The 25,471-nt window shown below is 37.4% G+C and overlaps 1 protein-coding gene across 2 annotated transcripts in view; it reads left to right on the top strand.

Moving 5' to 3' along the window:
* The window catches only part of PDS5A (PDS5 cohesin associated factor A), a 159,414-nt gene that overhangs the window by 46,604 nt on the left and 87,339 nt on the right, over window positions 1–25,471 (top strand). For both annotated transcript variants that reach the window (XM_002814687.5, XM_054553455.2), the window contains exons 2-10: window positions 1,881–2,084; window positions 3,181–3,267; window positions 4,113–4,210; window positions 7,324–7,450; window positions 9,652–9,732; window positions 12,879–13,019; window positions 16,365–16,480; window positions 19,761–19,855; window positions 21,525–21,670. In XM_002814687.5, coding sequence (XP_002814733.3) covers window positions 1,881–2,084; window positions 3,181–3,267; window positions 4,113–4,210; window positions 7,324–7,450; window positions 9,652–9,732; window positions 12,879–13,019; window positions 16,365–16,480; window positions 19,761–19,855; window positions 21,525–21,670 — 1,095 coding nt within the window. The remainder of the gene's footprint in view (window positions 1–1,880; window positions 2,085–3,180; window positions 3,268–4,112; window positions 4,211–7,323; window positions 7,451–9,651; window positions 9,733–12,878; window positions 13,020–16,364; window positions 16,481–19,760; window positions 19,856–21,524; window positions 21,671–25,471) is intronic.

Raw genomic sequence — 25,471 nt, 5'->3', positions numbered from 1 at the left:
GTTTCACTGTGTTGGCCAGGATGGTCTCAATCTTCTGACCTCATGATCTGCCCTCCTCGGCCTCCCAAAGTGCTGGGATTACAGGCATGAGCCACCTCGCCCGGCCCCCCAAATTTTGCTTTTTAATTAGCCAGGTATAGTGACACATGCTTGTAGATCCACCTACTTGGGAGGCCGAGGTTGGAGGACCACTTGAGTCTGGGAGGCATAGGTTGCAGTGAGCTGAGATCGAGTCACTGCACTCCAGCCTAGGCAACAAAGCAAGTCCTTTTCTCAAAAAATAGTAATAATAATAAAGTTTTACACTCATGATAAAAAATCTTGGTAGAATAAAAATATAGCTTGAATATTTGACAGTGGCGACAGATTGTATTAGGGTTCTCTTAGAGGGACAGAACTAACAGGAATACACACACACACACACACACACACACGCCCCTAATAGGATATGTATAGGAGATATATGTATATAGGATATTAATGGGAGATATATATATAAGTTTATTAAGTATTAACTCACAAGGCCCCACAATAGGCTGTCTGCAAGCTGAGGAGCAAGGAGAGCCAGTCCGAGTCCCAAAACTGAAGAACTTGGAGTCTGATGTTTGAGGGCAGGAAGCATCCAGCACGGGAGAAAGATGTAGACTGGGAGGCTAGTCCCACCTTCCCTTTTCACGTTTTTCTGCCTACTTTATATTCGCTGGAAGCTGATTAGATTGTGCCCACCAGCTTGACGGTGGGCCTGCCTTCCCCAGCCCACTGACTCAAATGTAATCTCTTGGCAACAGGCACAGGCACACCCAGGATTAGTACTTTGTATCTTTCAGTCCAATCAGGTTGACACTCAGTATTAACCATCACACAGATTAAGTAAACTGTGATTTATAATTAGAGAATAATTTTTAAGATCTGAGGAAATTATTGTGATTTGATACATAAAGAATTATAGTTATTTGCATAATTACAGAGAAAACAGGCCAGCATAAAATACACAAAAATGTGAATAGTAGTTTCTGGATTTGATAAATTATGGATTTTTCTTTTATTTTTTTTTTCATGATTCTTTGCATTTTATAATGATTCCAAAGTGTGCATTGGTTAATTTTATAACCATAAATAACAGCAGGTTAATTATACTTAAATGTTTTCATTAGAAATACAACTGCATTAATATAATTTTAAAATGCCTTTTTTTTTTTTTTTTTTTTTTTTTTTAAAGACAGTGTCTCACTCTGTTGCCTAGTCTGGATTGCAGTGGTGTGATCTTGGCGCACTGCAGCCTCCGCCTCCTGGGCTCAAGGGACCCTCCTATCTCACCCTCCTATGCAGCTGGGACTACAGACACATGCTACCATACCCAGCTAGTTTTTGTATTTTTTGTAGAGACAGGGTCTTGCCATGTTGTCCAGCCTGGAAAATGACTTTTTATTGTGAAGTGTAAAACTCATTAAAGCATGAAATGAAATAGCAATTTTAAGGAGCCTAAAGAAGGCGCCTTTAATAATAAAATATAAAAGAAGCATAGTCAATGATGTTGCCAAATATCAAATGAATTTTATTGTCCATATGGGGCCAGGAACTATCTGGGCTAGATTTAAAATGAATAATAAGAGGCTTTAGTTCTTCATAAATGAGGTGCTAGTGCAGATAATGTGCCTGAGAAGTTGATACTTGTTTATGAGTTTTTTAGATTAGCCGTTTCGTGCTTGTGATCTTTTCTGAAATTCTTAAATGAAGATTTATAAAAAGTTGACTGTGAACTGTCTGGTGGCCACCGATTGCTAATGGAGATGACTTTTTTTTTTTTTTTTAAATCACATCCTCCACTGATTTCTAAATTCCAGGAGTTAATTATTTTGTGTTTTTGTACATTTTTACAGATGGTAGTGAAAACCTTTATGGATATGGATCAGGACTCAGAAGATGAAAAGCAGCAGTATCTCCCACTAGCCTTGCATCTTGCATCTGAATTCTTCCTCAGGAACCCCAATAAAGATGTGCGTCTCCTTGTAGCATGTTGTTTGGCTGATATCTTTCGTATCTATGCCCCAGAAGCTCCATATACTTCCCATGATAAACTTAAGGTAACTACAGCCTTTTTCATTTTATTGTATTTTTCATTCATCACTGTTCAGAAGGTATACTTTTATATTTTACCTTTATGAACATAGGTTTCATATTAGTCTCTTCATCTTAAGAATATATCGTAAGTTGCAAAATTATTCATTCAGTTAGTATGTCCACAAATGACTGGGTTGGTTGGTTGGTTGGTTGATTTGAAGCATAGAAAGGTGTAGTTGAAAACTAGTCCCTGTGTGCTCAAATCCAATTTTCTGGCTAATTCATCACAAAAGCCCAGATAGCTATGTTCCAGGGATAAATAACAGATTAATGATACTTTTTAAAATAATAGCATACCAGAATTTACATATTCATATGACTCTTTTCCCCTATAAGTTATTCAGCATGCAAAACTATATGCTCATCTTGGTTGTTCTGCCTTTGTTCAAATGTTTGTGGAACTCTTAACATTGATCTCTTGGGGAGATTTTGTATTTTGAATAATTTCATTCTTGGCAAATTTTAATCCTGTAGACTGCTTTCTTTAAAAATAGTCCTAAAATCATTTTGTATTATATTGATACTACTGTGAGTTAAAACTTCTAAACAAAGCTTATTAAGAAATGAAAGACTATCATCATGAAGCATAGAACCATTGGATTAGTCTGTTGCCTTTTTTCACACACAACTTCGTAATCATACATCAACTTCAAAACATTGGCTAAAAATTACTATTTACTTGTAGGAAATAGTAATGGAAATACTCATATCCAACTCCTTAAAATGAAGATAGTTTTTGCCCCGATGCAAGGGGGAGATAGTAAAGTAAAAGCACAATAGTAGAAGAAATTATAATGAGATATAGAGCCTGTGGTCCTCTCTGAAAGAGAAAGCCTAAAGATTTGTAGTTTATTTTTGCTTCTAGAGAGTATAATTTTATTTGATTGGATTTTTTGAATCCATTCTGAATAATGGACTAGGCCAATCCCAACACATTCATCTAAAGGAGAATTTTCTTCTATTGTAGTTTGTACACAAATAATAAAGTTACATACTATTAGTGTGTTGTGAAAGAAAAGTATTTGTGTCCAAATTAATGTGTTTTTTTTTTTTTAACAGGACATATTTTTGTTTATTACCAGACAATTAAAAGGTTTGGAGGATACAAAGAGTCCACAGTTTAATAGATACTTTTATTTATTAGAGGTAAAAAAAAAAAACTTTATTTAATAACTATTAACATTATTTCACTTGCTAGCAAATTCTTCATGTTAACTTTGTAATGTAAAATGAGTCTTTGTTTTATTCAAAGCCTATAATAAAATGTCTCTTACATTTCATAAGGAAAATATTATTTTATTTTTCTTCCTATCCTGAAGAGGTAAAGTATATTCTGATGGAAAAACTGTAGATTATTTGAAACTATACCTTTTATTTGTATCTTTCTTTTCTTTTTTTTTGAGACGGAGTTTCACTCTTGTTGCCAAGACTGGAGTGCAATGGCGCGATCTCGGCTCACTGCAGCCTCCGCCTCCCAGGTTCAAGCAATTCTTCTGCCTCAGCTTCCCGAGTAGCTGGGATTATAGGCATGCACCACCACGCCTGGCTAATTTTGTATTTTTAGTAGAGACGGGGTTTCTCCGTGTTGAGGCTGGTTTCAAACTCCTGACCTCAGGTGATCTGCCTGCCTTGGCCTCCCAAAGTGCTGGGATTACAGGCGTGAGCCACCGGGCCCGGCCTCTATCTTTCTATTTTTATTATTTTCTATTCTAAAAACAGATTTTTACTGCTTCTTAAATTTTGTATGTAAATATATCTACCAACTTAAAAATATTGAGTATTTTTCAGTTTGAGAAAATTGATGCCATCAGGTATATATCTTTTTCAAGGTCAGAATATGTGATTAATTTAACACTTAAAATTTTATATATAGAGTCTTTATAGACTTTAATATGTTTCTAACTCTAAAAATTAATTTTTACTGAATTTTTTATTATATAACTATTCTGTATATATATGTATAATTCAATAATTATTTTTATTTATTTAAGAATTTAGCTTGGGTTAAATCATATAACATCTGCTTTGAATTGGAAGATTGCAATGAAATTTTTATTCAGCTTTTTAGAACTCTCTTCTCAGTGATCAAGTAAGTTATTTTTTAAGCATTTGTTTGTCTCTTTTTCTTGATTATGTATTCAGATGTTGTATACTCTACATGTACACTAAGATATTTCAGAGTTATAAGGAATTGTTTTCCTTAGAAAACTTAACATAAAGGAGAAAGTAAAAATTCTGTTGTCCGAACACTGCCTTTGACCTTATACTACCAATTTTAAATTATGGTATCAATTTACTGGTTGGCTCTTCAGTCCCCCAGGCTGTCCTGGAGGCCGTGGACCAGTAGAGAAGTATAAAGTGGTGCTCTTGTTTTGAAGGGACTTGCTATCTAATAGAGGCAACCACATATGGTTGTAAAGCAAATCGTCTGAAACCTTACATTAATACGATGAAGTATTAAATTATGAGGTAGAAATTATGCATATTGTATGTACCATTAATGCTGGGAGACATAATAACTCAGTCTTTAAGCTCACTAACTTTGACAACTTCTTATTCTAGACCTAGAAAAAAAATCTTAAACATTGCCTAAATTGGCCTTCTCTTTATAGAAATAGGGAAACTAATCCAGAGTCAGGAAGTGTAGTGGCTTGCCCAAGGACCAGTTGCTGGACAGGAGGCTCAAATTCTCATTTTAGCCCATGTTTTTTGGTTTGTGGGTTTTTTTGTTTTGGTTTGGTTTGGTTTTTTTGTGTGGGGGTTTTGTTGTTATTGTTTTATTCTATGTGGGTTGTTTTGTTTTGTTTTTTTGAGACAGTGTCTTGCTCTGTCACCCATGCTGGAGTGCAGTGGTGCCATCTTGGCTCACTGCAGCTTCTACCTCCCGGGTTCAAGCAATCCTCCTGTCTCAGCCTCCTGAGTAGCTCGGACTACAGGTGTGTGCCACCGCGCCCGGCTAATTTTTGTATTTTTAGTAGAGATAGAGTTTTGCCATGTTGGCCAGGCTGGTCTAAAACTTTTGACCTCAAGTGATCCACCCACCTCAGCCTCCCAAAGTGCTGAGTTTACAGGTGTGAGCTACCACACCCAGCCTGGTTTGCTTTTTGTATAGTAAATCAAGCACTGCTGTGACATGTGTTCTAGAGCATTAATTACATTATATGCAAACATATCTCTCATAAGTTTTCTAGTAGTCATATTAATAGAAAAGTAAAAACAAGTGAAATTCATATTGATAATATATTTTATTTATTCCACTGTATCCAAAAGTATTTTCATTCCAACATGTGGCCCTCCTCATGTTTCACATGTTCACCAGCCATATGTGGCAAATGGCTTGCATATTGAACAGCACATTTCCAGAGTTTTCTGGAGATTTTAATGAATGCTATATCATATTTTCTTTTTCCTTAGATGGAATGGTAGGATTAGACATTATCCTGAAACAAACAGGAAAGGATCACTCCAGCTTGGCATAGGAGAGAAGCTTGTAGAAAGATAGCATGAGAAGAAACTTCTGTGGCATTTGACTAGCAGTAAGCCCTTAAAGTAAATGATAGAACATATAAACCTTTGTGTTTGTTAGCTTTTGCTGCATTACAAAGTAACCTAAAACTTGATAGTTTAAGACAGCCACCATTTTATTTAGCTTGTGATTCTGCTTGGCAGTTGATTTTATTTGGGTTGGATTTGCACCTGTGTTTGTAGTCAGTTGGCAGGATATCTGGTCAATATCTGGCCGTTGGCTGAGGTGGGCTGAAGTGATAGAACTGGGTCACATGTCTCATCCATTCAGGAGGCCAGCCCAGGCCTCTTCGTATGCTGACGAGGTTCAAAAGTAGCAAGAAAGGGCAGGCCTCACTGTGGAAGCACTTGAAATTGATTCTTGGCCTTATATTTTATGCTTTATTGATTTTTCATTTGTCTGTTTGAAATTCTTTAAGAGGTACTAGGATGACATTTTCAGAAAAGCCTTCTAGTTATTGAAAGCATTTTAGATGAAACTTTTGATTTTCAGTATTGGTGAGTTAAAACTTCTAGTGGCAAGGATACAGCAATAATTGCTTATGTTGGCTTATGCATTTGGGGGTGTTTAAATAGGTTTTTATCTTAGTTTGAGGAATTTATTAAGACTTAAGGCATGGGAGTTGGAAAAAATGTCTGCCTTTATTATCATATACTTTTTTGTTTGTTTCCTTAAAATTTTATCACCTTTAAAAATCTGGGGCATGTAAGCAGAAGTGTCCTTTCCTTGACGTGGACGTGTGTGTGTGTGTGTGTGTGTGTGTGTGTGTGTGTGTGTGTTTTGAGACAGGGTCTTGGTCTGTCACCCAGGCTGGAGTGCAGTGGCACGATCATGGCTTGCTGATGCTTCGACCTCCTGGGCTCCAGTGATCCTCCCATATCAGCCTTCTGAGTAGCTGGGGCTACTCAGCTGGCTAATTTTTAATTTTTTTGTAGAGACAGGGTTTCGCCATGTTGCCCGGGCTAAAATTAACATTTTTATTACGCAGAATTTAATTTACTCTTGGAATCCTAGTTGTGTAAAGACTTAATTTATTTTAAAAGGTCTTTTTTCCGTTTCCTTTTCTTTTCTTTTCTTTTTTTTTTTTTTTTGATACAGAGTCTCACTGTGTCGCCCAGGCTGGAGTGCAGTGGCATGATCTCTGCTCACTGCAAACTCCGCCTCCCAGTTTCAAGTGATTCTTCCGCCTTAGCCTCCCCAGAAACTGGGATTTCAGGTGCCGGCCACCACGCCTCACTAATTTTTGTATTTTTGTAAAGACGGGGTTTCACCATGTTGGCCAGGCTGGTCTCGAACTCCTGATGTCAGGTGATCCACCCGCCTCAGCCTCCCAAAGTGCTGGGATTACAGGTCCGAGCCGCTGTGCCCGGCCTTTTTCTTTTCTTTTTTTTTTAAAAAAAAGTGAATTGAAGAAAATGTAGTTTATTAGAAATTAGGTTTGTCTTTGTTTTTATAAAATACAACAGTACCTTACAACTGTTGTAATAGTCAACAAAAGGAGAAAGAAAATAGAGCAGCCAAAATTTCTCTGCCATTATTGGCACTGTCCCTCAAGTGAAAATCCTTTACATGTGAGATTGTTTTTTTAAACTAGGAAGTTTAATTTCCTATTGGAAGCTTGAATTCTCTTCTTCTTTTCCTCCTCCTCCTACTTATTCTTTTTTTTTTTTTTATAGCAATAGCCACAATAAGAAGGTACAAATGCACATGCTAGATTTGATGAGTTCTATCATCATGGAAGGTGATGGAGTTACTCAAGAATTATTGGACTCCATTCTTATTAACCTCATTCCTGCACATAAGGTCTGTAAAGTATGAAGCTATTCAAGGTTAATGTTTAACAGTCACGCTACACGTAAGAATGAACAATTGTTTTATGGCCATTTGCAATCCCATGTAATTGTTCCCATGACCAATCTCCACCTCAAAATAACATGCATTAGTCTTGTGGCTATTATTTTTACAAAATATATTGATTAACATATCATGTAAGAGTTTCGTTCATTTAAGTGCTGTTTTCTGGAAACTGAAAATGTTTTGTATTCACACAAATAATCTGAGAATTATAAGGGGTTAGGGATGTTGTCTTTTTGGTTAATTTTGTTTGGAAAAGAAATGTATTTCCTCCTTTTTAACACAGATGTGAAACATAGGAGTTTGGATTTCTTTTCAGAATCCGTATCGTACCTTTTTCTTAGGTACTCTCAGAAAAAGATTTGGGCAGAAGCTATATGGTTAATGTTAAGAAGAAAAGGATGATTCAGAGGTGTATCATTCTTCCCCGTTTCCTTTTTCTATTTATCTCCACCAGATCCTCCTAAGAATCTGAAGGACTTGGCTGCCCTCAAGCTCCACCACTGGGCTCTACTCAGGCCTACCCCAATGTTGATATTTGCTCTCCTGCTCTTTTCTTCTAGTGGTTCAGTATCCTGTTATCAGACATTAGAGGAAAAATCTGTCCAATTATACTCATTCACAGAAAGATATAATTAATTTTAAATTCTTCTCGAGTCTAAATATTTACATTTTATTCGAATGTAGTTTATAAAATTCTGTAGTTTATAAAAATTCTGAGACTATGGCAAAGGAGAGTATATTTTGGCAGATTAAGACAGTATATTTGGTTTTTATATACTAGGTAAGTAGGTTGGTGGTATTTTTTTGGGACAGGGTCTCACTCTGTCACCTAGGCTGGAGTGCAGCAGCACTATCTTGGCTCATTGCAGCCTCTGTCTCCTGGGCTCAAGTGATCCTCCTACGTCAGCCTCCCAAGTAGCTGGCAATACAGGCATGTGCCACCATACCTGGCTGGTTTTTTTTTTTTTAAGTTTTCTTTGTAGAAACGGGGTTTCGCCATGTTGCCCAGGCTTATCTCAAACTCCTGGGCTCAAGCGATCTGCCCACCTTAGCCTCCCAAAGTGCTGAGATTACAGGCATGAGCAACCACATCCGGCCTTGAGAGCATTTTTATTAGTAGTAGGAAATAGACTTAAGAAATAGAAATGTTAACTTCATTTTAAGCAAATCTTATCCTTTGCCAATGAAATGAAAGTATAGAGCAGGGGTCAAGAAGCTATGGCTTGTTGATCAGATTTGGACCATTGCTTATTTATGTAAGTAAGATTTTATTGGAACACAGCCATGTTCATTCATTTTCGTTTTGTTTATATCTGCTTTCATGCTACAACAGCAGAGTTGTGTAGTTGTAGCAGTGATTTGTATGACCCACAAAACCTAAAATATTTACCATGTGGCCCTTCATAGAAAAAGTTTGCTGACCCCTGGCCTAGAGTGTAGGGTTTCCTAGCCTCGTTTTGGAAGAGGTGTGAGATGATGGTGAATGAATCTGTTTGATCCAAAACTTCAAGATACAGCGATGTTAATAGGTATTATTCAAAACAAGAATTCCCTTTTCAGGAATTTAAAAAAAATTAAATATATATTTTCTAAGGTCCTTCTCAGATCCTTTAATTTATTTGAGTACATTGGGACTCTTGAAGCCGGAGCATAGTATTAAGCATTTCAAAAATAGAATTGATCAAAAACGCTTTTTATTTGAAACACTTACCAGGTCTACTCTTCTCCAGAGCACGCATTGATTAAACAATGAAATAACTGAGCATGTTGTGTTAAATTGGGGAGTGTATGTGTTTGATACATGGGTGTAGTTGTCAGTTTACATTGGTTAACAGATAAAACCAAAAAGCATTAGGTCTGTTTTGAGTTTAATAAAACTTAATATAGTGTTGTGCTTTTGCTAACTAACCCATTTTAGTTTTTGATTAATAAATGAGTTCGATTTGCAATGTCTGCATTTAAGACCACTTGACTAGAGGATATTTGGCAAAACCTTGAAGAGAACTCAGTTATTTTTATTTTTGCTTCATATTTTAGTGAAGCAAAATTCATATTTTATTACAGATTTGAAGACTACAGTATTCTAATGTTACTATCTCATAAATTAACATTTATTTGTAACTTTCCATGTTTTTATTATTTTTCAGAACTTAAATAAACAGTCCTTTGACCTTGCAAAAGTGCTATTGAAAAGAACAGTCCAGACTATTGAGGCATGCATTGCCAATGTATGTATTTCTTTCTATGTTTATTCTATATTTTGTAATTCTTAATCCATTGTACTAATTTATTAGAACCTCTTACATAAAAGTTTATTTAGCTTATAAATATAAAAGAACTTGTGTCCAAATGTGACCAGGGTTAGAGAAATGCAGTATAAGTTTCATGACGTTTTTAAAGGGTGGATATTACTATAAGAAAAGTTGTCTGCAACTCCCATCCCCTTATCTGCATTTGTATTTATGTTTATTTCATTGTCTCCCAGATATGCTGATCTCTTTCATTTTTTGTCTACATCTTTATCCTTGGGTCTCTGTGTCTCTCTTTATGTATTTTTTTCTTTGTTTCTTTTGGGTCATTCTTCTGAAGTCCTCTAATGTTTCTTCCTTTTTTTTTATTTTTATTTTTAAGATTACAGAGATTTATTTAGAAAGTAGTTTGGTTGTTTTGGCTATTGTTTTTGGCAAAGATTTAAATACTTTCAGTAATGAAAGATTGTGATAGTTGCTATATAGTAATAGTTAAAAAAAGCTTTACTGAGGAATTTGTTCTGGTTTTTTTTTTCCTAAAAAAGTCAATAATTTGGAAAAAAAAGTTTGCAATCTCACTACCTTATAGCAACTAATTTCATTGTTCATTTGCTCATATTTATAACTATTTTTCCACATACTTTATGAAAATTTTTTTTTTTTTTTTTTTTGAGACGGAGTCTCACTCTGTCTCTGAGGCTGGAGTGCAGTGGTGCAATCTCCGCTCATTGCAAGCTCTGCCTCCCGGGTTCATGCCGTTCTGCTGCCTGAGCCTCCTGAGTAGCTGGGACTACAGGCACCCACCACCACACTCGGCTAATTTTTTGTATTTTTAGTAGAGACAGGGTTTCACTGTGTTAGCCCGGGTGGTCTTGATCTCCTGACCTCGTGATCTGCCCGCCTCGGCCTCCCAAAGTGCTGGGATTACAGGCGTGAGCCACCGCACCCAGCTATTTTATGTAAAATTTTTATTGTCATATTTGTATTTACATATTTTGACATTCTTTTTAAATATATAAGAATGACTATAAATGTTTCTTGATACATATTTCCTTATTGTCGTAGATCTAGGTCTTTTCAGCGTTTCTTTCCTTTCCTAATCATCTTTGTGAATCTAACATTTATATATAGTTGAATTATTTTCCATGGATAAAAGTCCAAATGAGGCTTTTAATTTAAATGTTATCCTATTAGTATTACTTGGATTATTAAATTAATATTTAAACAGATTAAACAATAATAGTACTAAAGAAGTGTCTGTCTTCAGCCTCGAATATATTTCTTAATTCTCAGAAATAACCATCCCCATTAGGTTTTCTTATATCCTTTCAGAAGTAGTATTCTGTGCTTTTTTTGTGTGTGTGTGTATGCATATATTTTGATAAAACTATCTTCTTCATTATTTTCAATGTCTGCATAGTAAATATGAATTTTTTGATATTACTCTTACCCAGTGGGAATGATTGGAGATGGACTCTTGCCCTGTGGCCCAGGCTGGAGTGCAGTGGTGTGATTTCAGCTCACTGCAACCTCCGCCTCCCAGGCTCAAGCGATTCTCCCGTGTGGCTGGACTGCAGACGTGTGCCACCACGCCCTGCTAATTTTTATATTTTTAGTAGAGATGGAGTTTCACCATGTTGGCCAGGCTGGTCTTGAACTCCTGACCTCAGGTAATCCACCTGCCTCAGACTCCCAAAGTACTGCGATTACAGGCGTGAGCCACCGCACCTGGCCAATAATGAATATTTTCTAACTTAATTCATGCTGCTTTTCAACTTATGATACTACCAGAAATGTATGCTTGTATCAGTTGCATACAGTTGCCCCTGAGGCATTTTAAAAATTTGATTCTTCTGCATGTGTGACAGTGGTGGTGTGCAGTGCTGGTATCTTTTAATTTGTGCTCTTGGCCTTGTATACTCTTTATTTCTGTCTAGCATTTAAAAAAAAAATCAGCTTTTGTATTACCAACTTTTTGTTCTTTTTGTCATGCGAGTCAAAACATATTTGACTTTCTCTGAGTATTAAAAGAACCAACCCAACAACAACAAAAAATCCTTCAGCTTTAAATACTCTTTATTACTAAACTCATGGAAAAATTATTCTGATTTTTTTTTTTTTTTTTTTGAGACAGGGTCTTGTTCTGTCTCCCATGCAGGAGGAGTGCAATGGTGTGATCACAACTCACTGCAACCTCGACTTCCTGGGGCTTAAATGATCCCCCTGCCATGGCCTCCTGAGTAGCTGGGGCTATAGGCATGCACTACCACACCCAGATAATTTTTTAATTTTTTGTAGAGACAAGGGTCTCACTGTGTTGCCCAGGCTGGTCTCCAACTCCTGGGCTCAAGATTGTCATGCCTCGGCTTCGCAAAGTGCTGGGATTACAGGCGTGTGCCGCTGTGCCTTTGATTTTTTTAAAAAAATCAAAGGTTGAGGCCAGGTGCAATGGCTCACGCCTGTGATCCCAGTACTTTGGGAGGCCGAGGCCTTATAGATCACCTGAGGTACGGAGTTCGAGACCAGCCTGGCCAACATGGTGAAACCTTGTCTCTGCTAAAAATACAAAAATTAGCTGGGCATGGTGGTGGGTACCTGTAATCCCAGCTACTCGGGAGGCTGAGGCAGGAGAATTGCTTGAACCTCGGAGGTGGAAGTTGCAGTAAACCGAGATCACGCCACTGTACTCTAGCCTGGGCGACAGAGCCAGACTCCATCTCATAAAAAGAAAAAAAAAAATCAAAGATTGAGACTTTGTAATTTTTCTCTGCTACAAGGAAATTTTTCTAAAATCCTTTGTAATGAACTACACAGACTGTCTAAATTGTTTTAATGAAAACAAAGATTCCTAGAAATGTCCTTATTTGAAATACACCCGACAAACCAATTTTTTTTTGCTTTTCTCCTTGTAACATTCATGATTTGATATTATTAGGAAATTATTTCTTCTGCTGTTTAGATGACTGTCCTATTATATATTAGTAATCACACACCTGTTTGTATCACCTCCTTCAATTGTATATGTAATGCCTAATTAAACTATTTATAAAAAATGTTTATTAAAAATGTATCCATGTTTTTAAATGAACTGGATGTTTTATTTTTGTTTTTAATATCTCTTACAGTTTTTCAATCAAGTCCTGGTGCTGGGAAGATCATCAGTAAGTGATTTGTCAGAACATGTATTTGATCTGATTCAGGAACTTTTTGCTATAGATCCTCATTTATTATTATCCGTCATGCCACAGCTTGAATTCAAACTAAAGGTAAGATTGACCAATTTTCTTTCTTTTTTTTTTTTTAATTTTTCTTTCTTATGTCTAGAGCAGGCACAATGTAAAATTGACCAATTTTCATGCCCTTTAAACTTTCCAGGAAAAATGTATACCGCATAATTTTTCTGTAACTGTAGAAGAATAAAGTGTGACTTCAATTTATCTTTTTTTTTTTTTCTTTTTTTGAGACAGAGTTTTGCTGTTATTGCTCAGGCTGGAGTGCAGTGGCTCAGTCTCGGCTCACTGCAACTTTTGCCTCCCAGGTTCAAGCGATTCTTCTGCCTCAGCCTCCCAAGTAGCTGGGACTACAGGTGCAAACCACCATGCCCATATAATTTTTCTATTTTTAGTAGAGATGAGGATTCTTCATGTTGGCCAGGCTGGTCTCCATCTCTTGACCTTGTGATCTGCCCACCTCGGCTGCCCAAAGTGCTGGGATTACAGGCATGAGCCACCACGCTTGGCCACAAAATTGTAATACTTCTAATTGTTAAATATCTACTGATAATCACAGTGACACAAGCAATAGATAGGAAAAATGGTATTATCTTAGAAATTTATAATACATGTGGGTATTAAATGGTATCCATTATTAGATAGATATGTTTTAGAACATCAAAATATTTTAAATGGAATCCTCACATGGTATTGCTTAGAATTTTATGACCTTTTCATGGTACAGATTAAGGACAGAAATTTGACTGTCCTAAAAATAGTGTATCTATTTTTTATAGACAACTGAGCAAGTAATTCGTAATTCTTGCCCCTCTGCTATTTGTAAAAGTTTAATACTGCCTTGAACTCTTGGGCTCAAGTGATCTTCTTGTCTCAGTCTTTTTGTTTGTTTGTTTTTTGAAACGGAGTCTTGCTCTGTCGCCCAGGCTGGAGTGCCTGGCTTTTCTTGTCTCAGTCTCTTGAGGAGCTGGGACTACAGGTGTACCTCACCATGCCTGGCAATTTTTTGTTTGTTTGTTTGTTTGTTTGAGAGGGGTTCTCACTATGTTGCCCAGGCTGGTCTCAAATTCCTGGCCTAATGCAGTTCTCCTGCCTTGGCCTCAAATTGCTGAGATTACAGGCATGAGCCACTGAACCTGGTCAAGGAATACATTTTGACTTTTACAAATAGCAGAGGGGCGAGTTTTCAGTTAGTTTTACTTCTGTAGTTTATAGATGTGAAATGTCACCTCTTTTGAAATGATCACTAATCTACTAAAACAGTTACTTGCTATTAGAATAAAATTTCCATATATTGTTTCATATTTAAGGGATAGATTACTTTTTCTTTAAGAAATAAATCATATTGGCTAATAAATTGAACTTATTAGAAGGTTGTGCTACTCTGCATTATTGTCATTTTGCTTGAGAAAAATTTTGTCAAAGAAAATCAGGCTGGGCCAAGTGCGGTAGCTCATACCTGTAATTCCAGCACTTTGGGAGGTGGAGGCAGGCAGATCTCTTGAGCCCAGGAGTTTGAGACCAGCTTGGGCAACATGGTGACACCCCATCTCTACAAAAAATACAGAAATTAGCCAAGCATATTGCCACACACCTGTAGTCCCAGCTACTCAGGAGGCTGAGGTGGGAGGATGGCTTGAGCCTGGAAGGCGGAGGTTATAGTGAACCGAGGTTGCTCCACTGTACTCCAGCCTGGGTGATAGAGCCAGACCCAGACCTTGTCTCACCATAAAAAAAAAAAATTAAAAAAAAAAAAAAAAAAAATCAGGCCGGATGTGGTACCTCATGTCCATATAATCCCAGCATTTTGGGAGGCTGAGGTAGGAGGCTTGCCTGAGGCCAGGAGTTCAAGACTAACCTTGTCAGCATGGTAAGATTCTGTATCTATAGAAAAATAAAAATTAGCCAGGTGTGGTGATGCACACCTGTATGTCCAGCCACTCAGGAGGCTAAGATGGGAGGATCACTTGAGCCCAGGAGTTCAAGGCTGCAGTGAGCCATGATCCTGCCACTGCACTCCAGCCTGGGCAACAGAGCAAGACTCTACCTCTTTAAAAAAAAAAAAAAAATCATTTTTGTCATTTATAATTAAAATAGTTAATACTTGATGTAATTTTCATTTTTACATTGGTTAAGTGTGTCTGTTTTACCCACAAAACCCCTGTTCTTGAGCGTTAAAACATTCATAAGGAAAATATTTTATCCTGTGGTCTTTTTCTATTTTTACTTCTCTTTTCCAAAAGTATTTTGTTTATTGGATATCTGGATTTGCTTTAGCCACATATTATATTTGAACACCTAAAAAAAAATCAGCAGTTGCTTTTAGATATTGTGTTTATTTTCTTAGTGAATATGATTTTTGAAAAGTTTCACACACCACATGGTTTCAGAATAACTTATTTTACGTTAAAGCATGGCATCACTACTGAAACTGGAACAGAATTTTTATCGCATATACGGTTTCAGGATAAGAAAATAAGATAATCTTACTAGAAAACAATGAAGTTTTGCTTTTTTATAGTATTTAAGCTGACCTTCAGATCATCTTTTGATTCTTGCGTTGCTATTAAAATGAATTTCCATGAATCATGAAATTCTGTAGTGTCGTATTCTCCAGTCGTAGGGGATCCTTCATTAAAACTTTGTGTATTGGCCAGGCGCGGTGGTTCATGCCCGTAATCCCAGCACTTTGGGAGGCCGAGGTGGGTGGGTCACGAGATCAGGAGTTCGAGACCAGCCTGGCCAAGGTGGCGAAACCCCATCTCTACTAAAAATGTGAAAATTAGCCTGGTGCGGTGGTGGGTGCCTATAATCCCAGCTACTCGAGAGGCTGAGGCAGGAGAATCTCTTGAACCCGGGAGGCAGAGGTTGCAGTGAGCTAAAATCGTGCCACTGCACTCTAGCTTGGGAGACAGAGCAAGACTCCTCAAAAAAAAAAAAAAAAAAAAAACTGTATATCAAAACTTTAATTGATGTGTGTTTATGTTGGAACGTAAATTGCAGATTTCCTATAAAGTAAGCTTATTAGGGTGGTAACTGTAACTTTGTCCTTCATAGATGTTTTTATAGAGTTCTTAATGTTAGAAGTGAATTGTATTTCTCATATTTGTACAGTGTCCATAACCAATGTTTAGAATGCAATTAATCAGTGAAGTAGACATAAATTAGCAGTTGGGAGGGTGTGAAATAAGAGCAAAAACCCAGATGATCTAACATGAAATCAAATCAATTTCTGCATAGTAAATGAGGACATATGATATTTTAAACTTCTCACAGTTATAAGCAGAAATATGAAATTGTATCTTCTTGAGAATGTTTCAAGGTATTTTCTGTAATCTGGTGAATAAAGCTTAGGCTTCACTTTCTGTTTTCCCTTCTTAGAGCAATGATGGAGAAGAGCGATTAGCTGTTGTTCGACTTCTAGCTAAATTGTTTGGCTCCAAAGATTCTGATTTGGCAACACAGAATCGTCCTCTTTGGCAATGTTTTCTTGGACGGTAAGAGAACATATAATTCTGGTGTTTATATTTTGGAAAATAGTCAGTAGGGTGCAGTCCACTTGATTAAAACTATACGTGTCAAAACTTTCATTAATAGATGTTGGTTTCATTGTCATCTGTGTTTCCATCCTTCTTATGGAATAAATTGTAGGAAAAATTTTTTTTGAAGAAAGCTTAGTATTTTATCTGTGTAACTCTTTTTAACTTCTTTGTGTTAAAATAATGTCATGGCCAGGCGTGGTGGCTCATGCCTATAATCCCAGCACTTTGGGAGGCTGAGGTGGGCGGATCATTTGAGGTCAGGAGTTCAGGAGACCAGCCTGACCAACATGGTGTCTCTACTAAATACAAAAATTAACCGGGGTGGTGACCGGCACCTGTAACCGCAACTACTCAAGAGGCTGAGGCGGGAGAATCCTTGAACCTGGGAGGCAGAGTTTGTAGTGAGTTGAGATCAAGCCACTGCATTCCAGCCTGAGTGACAGAGTGAGACTCTGTCTAAAAAAGAAAAAAGAAAGAAAGAAAGAAAGTCATTAGAATAAATAGACAGCATTGCAGTATATTCTAAGTCAAGATTTTTAAATCATGAAACTGAATACATACTGATCCAAATTTAAGAACCTGTGCCGTTTGTCAGCCTACCAACTTTTTCATTTACTAGTGCTTGTCTTTTGGGTCTGTAACTTATCTGAATACATTGTATGGTGTGTTTTAACTAATTTGGTATAATTGTATGATTTTTAAGTGGAAAATATGATTGCCCTTAACTCAGATAGTTTTTAATGTTTCTTCTCAAGAGCTTAGAATGACTAAATTCTATTTGGCTTGATAGTAGTGTTGACAAATTTATGAAATTCATTAAATTTCTCCTTGCATTCCATTTACCTGTTTTGCTTTAAAAGCTGATTGGAAAGTAGATATTTACTATTAATATTCTGGAGATGTTTGAGATTCTCTGTTGTTTAGTTCAACTGATTCAGTAGTTGGTGCCAGTATTTTTCTTGATGTAAATTCACCATAATAGTTCTCATACTAATCCTAGGTTCTGAGAAATTTCTGACAAGGCCTACTGCTATCTTACCAGTTACTTGCCCAGAACACGCCATTTTGAAGGTCTTATAGAAATAAATGCTAAATATTTGAATAACTAAATGTGACTCCATGAGAATTTTGAATGGTGGGAATGAAGCAACTGCACTTTCAAAGTTATGGGGGAGGAATTCCCTATCCCAGGATGGACATCAAATATTTTTTGTAAATCATTTAAGCAAAAATGCAAGGCTTCATTTTTCACTTTGGTTACTTTTAAAAATGAAATCACCCAATATAAGTTTCTGACACTCATTATTTTACACTCACTGCTAACTGTAGTGGTGTCTCTGATTCATAGAAACAAGTCATAGTCTGCAGTATTATTTTCCATAATTATAGCGTTAAGTGTTTTGGTACTTTGTAATTACTTGATCATTAATAATGTATAATTTTTCTCTGCCAGCCAGAGAATTATAAATCCTAAATGCAAGATTTTATTAACACATGAAAATTTTATCTGGGTAAAGAAGTAGGAGGCCATAGACATTAAGACGTTTATTAAACAACTTTTGTTTACTTGGTTTTTTTATGAGATCATTTCAAAAATAAAAATACTTCCAGCTATTTCAGATCACATTATTTACCATTAATCAGTATATTTTAAAAGTTGCCTAATAATCTATTTTAAATTTGAGGGTTCCTTACCTTATCCTTAACATGTGAATTTTTTTTTTTTTTTGAGACGGAGTCTTGCTCTGTTGCCCAGGCTGGAATGCAGTGGCACGATCTCGGCTCACTGCAAGCTTTGCCTCCCAGGTTCATGCCATTCTCCTGCCTCAGCCTCCTGAACAGCTGGGACTACAGGCGCCCGCCAGTGCGCCCGGCTAATTTTTTGTATTTTTAGTAGAGACGGGGTTTCACCGTGTTAGCCAGGATGGTCTCGATCTCCTGACCTCATGATCTGCCCGCCTCGGCCTCCGAAAGTGCTGAGATTGCAGATGTGAGCCACCGCGCCCGGCCAACATGTGCATTTTTGAGTCTACATATTGTGTTGTATGTTAATTGAATTCTTACGTATACTAGACCTTTAAAAGAGCATTGTAATACCAGTTGGTGCTGGCCAAAAGAAACTTAAGTGGTGAGACAGTGCAACACACATTTTTTTTTGGTTTTGTTTTTGTTTTTGAGACGGAGTCTCACTGCGTCGCCCAGGCTGGAGTGCAGTGACGTGATCTCTGCTCACTGCAACCTCTGCCTCGTGGGTTCAAGCAATTCTCCTGCCTCGGCCTCCTGAGTAGCTGGTATTACAGGCACCTGCCACCACGCCTGAGCTAGTAACACATTTTCTGCACTCATCTTTGAACTTCCGGATTTGCCCCTTATATATGGTTTGCTCTCAACCTCAAGTTTCCCAGTGTTTGTCTCATATAAACTTTTTGTCTTGTTTTGTTTTGAGACAGGGTCTGTTACCCAGGTTGGAGTGCAGTGGCACAATTATGGCTCACTGCAGCCTCGACCTCCCGGGTTCAAGCACTCCTTCCACCTCACCCTCCCAAGTAGCTGGGACTACCAGGCGAATGCCTCCACGCCCGGCTAATTTTTGTGTTTTTTTGTAGAGACAGAGCTTTGCTGTGTTTTCAAGGCTGATCTTGAACTCCTGAGTGCAAGCAATCCACCCAACTCAGCTTCCTGAGTAGTAGCTGGGGCTACAGAGGCATGCTACCATGCCTGCCTAATTTTTGTATATTTTGTACAGACAGTGTTTTGCCATGTGTGCAAGGCTGGTCTTAAACTCCTGGCCACAAGCAATCCCCACCTGTCTCCACCTCCCGAAGTGCTGTGATTACAGGTGTCAGCCACTGTGCCTGGAATCTCCTATAAACTTATTCTTCAAACTGATTTTGTGTGTTTTGAATATTTTTTACTTTGTAGCATAATATTAAGCTCTCAGATTTTAACTCCATAAAGTGTATAGTTTGGGTTGAGGGATGTGTTTGTTTATACTGTTTTTTGTTAGTTAGTTTTAGCATGGTAAAGAAATTCTGTTTGTGAAAATGTTTTTGTGAAATTGTGTCCTTTCACCTTATAGTGTACTTTATATTCTTCCTTCAGAATACCTTAGCTCATAACCGATTTTCTAATCAGTAACTATTGTTGTGTATGAGTATTTTCATGTTAGATATACCTGATTTGAGAGTGATTATTTTGCCTTACAATTAATGTTTAGCAATCTTTTTCTGTGTAGATTTAATGACATTCATGTTCCTGTGAGATTAGAAAGTGTGAAATTTGCCAGTCATTGTTTAATGAATCACCCAGATTTAGCGAAGGATCTCACAGGTAAGCTAGCTGGTTTATTACAGATATTAGCATAATCATACAACTATATTGTAGATATGACTTGTGACCTAACTTCACTTTCCAAGTAGGTTTTAACTCTGGTATGGTCTCGGGTTTTCATTTGTTGTGCACTAAGAAGTGATTTCATGTTCATGTAATAAAATAACATTTAAAATCTCTTTATTTGTTTGTTTGTTTATTTTAAGAGAAAGGCTTTCACTCCTGGGCTCAAGTGACCTCTCACTTTGACATCCCGAGTATTACAGGCGGGTGCTACAATGCCCATCTTAAAATCTTCATATTTTAATCCTTTGAAATTTTTTGAAAATCATAATTTAAGGAAGTAGTGTATTTCTTAAGACATTGGATTTGGGTAGAAATCATTATGTCTATTTAATTAAATATAGTGGCATTTAATAATAAGTGGGAACATGATTATCTTCTGCACTAGACTAGAATTTTTCATTCTTTTGAATCTAGAGCATTTAAATCTACCTGTTTGGTAGCAGCACATAAGTGGTTTTTATCAACAGGCTGTTATTTACCAAAAAGAACAGGGGCAACAACATTTTTTTGTTTAGAATTAGTTTGTATTATAAATTATTTAAGAATTTTTGAAGAGATTATAAAATATTCTGGATTTTATATTGTGTAATTTGCAGGTATATACCTATCAGCTAAATTGCCATAAGCATTTTCACTGTTTTTCTTTTAAGCCTTTTAATTTGTAACTGAAATTCAAGCTGACATAGATCAGATACTGCATTGTGATTTGACTTTTCCAGGATAACTGATGAAAATACATTATTAAAATGTAACTGTGGGCATGGTGGCTCACGCGTGTAATCGCCTGCACATTGGGAGGCCAAGACAGTGTATCACTTGAGGCCAGGAGGTCAAGACTAGCCTGGCCAACATGGTGAAACCCCATCTCTACTAAAAATACAAAAATTAGCCAGGCACGGTGGCAGATGCCTGTAATCTAAGCTACTCGGAGGCTGAGGTGTGAAAATTGCTTGAACCTGGGCAGCGGAGGTTGCAGTGCACCGAGATGGCTCTATTACACTCCAGCCTGGGTGACAGAGTGAGACTCTGTTTCAACAACAAAAAATAAAACTAAAAAAGATGTAACTGTGAAGTATTTTATTTTATTTGATTTTATTTTTTGATACAGGGCCTCACTCTGTTACCCAGGCTGGAGTGCAGTGGCTTGATATTGGCTCACTGCAGCCTTGACCTCTGGGCTCAAGTTATCCTGCCTCCTTAGCCCCCCAAGTAGCTGGCACTGCAGGGGCGGGCCACTACACTTCTGGCTAATGAGTTTTTTTATTTGGTAATTTTCGTAGAGACGGGGTTTTGCCATGTTGCCCAAGCTGGTATGAACTCTTGAGCTTGTGCGACCTGCCTGCCTGCCTCAGCCTCCCAAAGTGTTGGTATTACAGTTGTGGGCCACCACACCTGGCCAACTTTGGAGTTTTAAGTGCAGTTTTGTGATTACAGTAGAGTACTGCTGCTGTAAAAATAACATGATTTAATTTCATGCCATATTTTACAAACATTGCTTTAGTATGGACAAAAACTTAATGTATTTCTGTTCTTTTCTTTCCATTCCAAATCATGACAAATTACATAGCTAACATTTAGCCTAAGTTTTTTTCTCTTATTACAGAATATTTAAAGGTTAGATCACATGATCCAGAAGAAGCTATTCGTCATGATGTCATTGTTACTATAATAACAGCTGCCAAGAGGGACCTGGCCTTAGTAAATGATCAGCTGCTTGGCTTTGTAAGGGAAAGAACACTGGATAAACGGGTAAGATCTGAGGCATTTTATTCTTTTGTAATTTACTGTTTAAATTGCTAAATACAATTGGGTATCATTTTCTGTTACATTTAATGTCTTTCTGTGTGAAAATCAAATTAATAACAATGATAAAGAGCTCCTAATTTGTATGTTTCCTGCATATCTTTTAATTATCCTTATGAATAAATACATTGGATTCTATACCTTTTGAGATCTTAAGCATGGGTTTCTTGTCTATCATACCTTCATAAGAGAACCACTAAGTTAATCAAAATTTTACCTTTTTATTTACATGATGAGTTTCAGAAGAATAGTGATTGATCGTCTATTCTTATAGTTAACATTTTCACATGACTTTCTTGAATAACTTAGCTGGGTCTGCCATTCATTGAACTAAAGAATATCACTTCCTAAGAAAGTGACGTTTACATATTGATGTGCCAAGCTAAGGACAGTAATGATGGTTATATGTTTAGTTATTTTTCCTGTGATTTTCTCCATTTGATGCAGTTGAAAACATGGATTGCCGGGCGCGGTGGCTCACGCCTGTAATCCCAGCACTTTGGGAGGCCGAGGCGGGCGGATCACGAGGTCAGGAGATCGAGAACATCCTGGCTAACACGGTGAAACCCCGTCTCTACTAAAAATACAAAAAATTAGCTGAGCATGGTGGCGGGCACCTGTAGTCCCAGCTGTTCGGGAGGCTGAGGCAGGAGAATGGCATGAACCCGGGAGGCGGAGCTTGCAGTGAGCCGAGATCGCACCACTGCACTCCAGCCTGGGTGACAAAGCGAGACTCTGTCTCAAAAAAAAAAAAAAAACGAAAAGAAAACATGGATTGTTAAGGAAAAGTAGTGCTAAGAATTCAACTAATGAATAGGGTCAGGTGTAAACAAGAGACAGACGTGTAAGGCAGGCTGATTAGGCCTAACATTTCTAGCATGTTTCATGATTGCCTTGCAACATGCTATTATTTTATTTGAGGTGTAGTTGAAAATTACTTTCGTCTGCAAATGAGTATTATAATTTCAGGGTAGAAAAGTAATTGGTTTTGGTTTTAAAATATAGAAAGAGGTATTCTTTAAGTTTTTACTTTTAAAATTGTCACAGGAGCCAGATGTTTAAAAAAAGGCAGATAACTTTTAAGTTGTTCAACAGTGTTAGTAATTTTAACTTTGAAGATTTTTTTCCCTTGGCTTTAATTTAAATGAAATGACTCTCCCCCTAGTGGTTATTTGGCATTCCTCCCTTCCCCCTTTCAAAAAGTTTCACTACTATTACAGTTTTTTCATAGTTTCAGAAAGTTGAATAAATGAATCTTCCTAACTGAAACTGTATGGTGTGGTAACAGTAACACCTACTGGATATTTTCTGACCCAGATTTTGGTTTAATAAGTTAGATGACCTTGGTTATAGCCTCTAGAAATTTGGGAACAGGATTTCATCTTAAGATTTTATTGCTTGTTTTTTGTTTTTTGTTTTTTGTTTTTATGTAAGAAATGTCAAAAGGCTTTTGCTAACCTGTTATATAGGAACAAAGTTTTATTCCATCTAATAAGTGGCCTAAAAAATGAGAAAATGATACAAAAAAATTTATAAAGAAGTATTGACTTAAATACACCAAAGATAATATACTCCCACCCACCCCTCTTTTTTAGAGGTGGTGTGTTTCTATGTTACCCAGGCTGAACTTGAACTCTTGGATTCAAGTGATCCTCTTGCTTCATTCTCCTGAATAGCTGGTACTACAGGCTCCCACCATCACACTCAGCTGCTGCTGCTCCTTTTTTTTTTTTTTTTAATACACAGATATCTTTTTTTACTATTATTTTTCTTACATCTTATGATGATCCTCATTCTAAGTTTTTATGGTCTCCTTTCCTGTCTCTTCTCTCACAACCTTTTTTTCCTACCCTATTAAACCTTCCCAACCTCTAAAAGTCCCAAAGAATCTACTGCTAACTAGCTAAATCATTTGCCTTTTAGGTTTGCAATGTAAGGAAGTTCACTTACGGTGATCACTAAGGTTTTTTTTTTTTTTTTTGAGACAGGGTCTCACTTTGTTGCCCTGGCTTGAGTGCAGTGGTGTAATCTCAGCTCACTGCACCCTCCTCTTCCCAGGCTCAAGCGATCCTCCCACCTCAGTCTCCCAAGTAGCTGGGACTACAGGTGTGCACCACTATACTTGGCTAATTTTTGTATTTTTTGTAGAGACCGGGTTTCACCATATTGCCCAAGCTGGTCTCGAACTTCTGGGCTCAAGGGATCTGTGCCTGCTTCCACCTCCACCTCCCAAAGTGTTGAGATTACAGGCGTGAGCCTGTTCTCTCTTTTGGGACCTCTTTAATTTGATGTTGAAATTCTTGGACTGATAGTTTAATTTTCTTATCTTTTTTTTTTTTTTTACTTCATCTCCATTTTTAATTTCCAAAAGCACCTCTCGTTATCTAATTTTTCTTTGTTTTTCTTTTTTTTTATTTTTTAAATCAGTTTCCTCAGATTGAATCATTAATTTTTCTAACTTCCTTTCTCCCTGCCTCCTTTCCTTTTTTTCTTCCCTCCTTTCCTTTTCTTCTTCCTTGCTTTCTTCCCTCCTTTTCTCCCTGCCTCTCTCCCTATCTTCCTTCCTTTCTTCGTCAGAGGAATTGAGTCTTATTTTATGGTGTAAAATCTTATCTCCCTGAGGATATTTGAAAGTGTCTTTTACTGCCTGTATTATCTTTGTTTCTGCTGAGTCCTGTTTTCCTCCTCTGGCCTGTTTGTTTTGGTCCCTCTCTTTACTGTTGAAAGCGTTCCTCAAAGGTCTGATGATCCTTGAATAGTTGGTCAGTTTTTTGTTTTTTGTTTTTTTGTTGAGACAGAGTCTTACTCTGTCACCCAGGCTGGAGTGCAGTGGTGCAATCTTGGCTCACTGCAACCTCTGCCTCCCAGGCTCAAGTGATTTCGCTGCCTCAGCCTCCCAAGTAGCTGGAATTAGTGGTGTGTGCCACCATGCCCGGCTAATTTTTATGTTTTTAGTAGAGACCAGGTTTCACCATGTTGACCAGGCTGGTCTCGAACTCCTGACCTCAGGTGATCCGCCTGCCTTGGCCTCCCAAAGTGCTAGGATTACAGGTGTGAGCCACCATGCCCGCCCTTGCTCAGATTTTTAACTGAATCACTGCACGGCTGATTGGAAGCTCTGTGTGAGTGGGCAGGTTTTGTCAGCTTGTGAGCATATTTATAGATTCACTGTAGTCAGCCAACTCAACTCCTAGATTCACTACAATTTTAGATTTACTAGGATTTTAGATTCACTGGGTAGTCAGTTCCCCAAGTCCTGAGCTCAAGCGATCCACCTGCCTTGGCCTCCCACAGTGCTGGGATTACAGGCATGAGCCACCGTGCCTGGCCCAGAATTCTTGATAGTGAACTTTGTTCTTATCCGAAGTTAACATCTAAAGGGATGTAACTGGCAATTAAAACATTCCAGATAATAGGGGTTTTGTTTGCAAGGGGAATTATAATCACTTCTAAAACTTGGTGAATTTTCTTTCAATAGAATCAATAGAATCTCAATAGAATCAAATGAAATCTCCCATAAGATTATTACTAGTTTTCAAGGGAAATAAAAAGTCAGTAACCTGTAGTTCTAGCTACTCAGGATGCTAAGGCAGGAGGATCACTTTAGCCCAGGAATTTGAGACCAGCCTAGGCAACGTAACGAAACCCCATTTCTTTAAAAAGAAAAAAGTAGATCATTTAGCAATATTTGCATTGGAAAATTTCTAAATAGATCCAAAATTGTTTGTAGGCCAGGCGCAGTGGCTC

Source organism: Pongo abelii, chromosome 3 (genome assembly GCF_028885655.2).
Source record: "Pongo abelii isolate AG06213 chromosome 3, NHGRI_mPonAbe1-v2.0_pri, whole genome shotgun sequence".
NCBI classification, from domain to species: domain Eukaryota; kingdom Metazoa; phylum Chordata; class Mammalia; order Primates; family Hominidae; genus Pongo; species Pongo abelii.
This window is presented reverse-complemented; position numbering and strand designations above follow the sequence as displayed.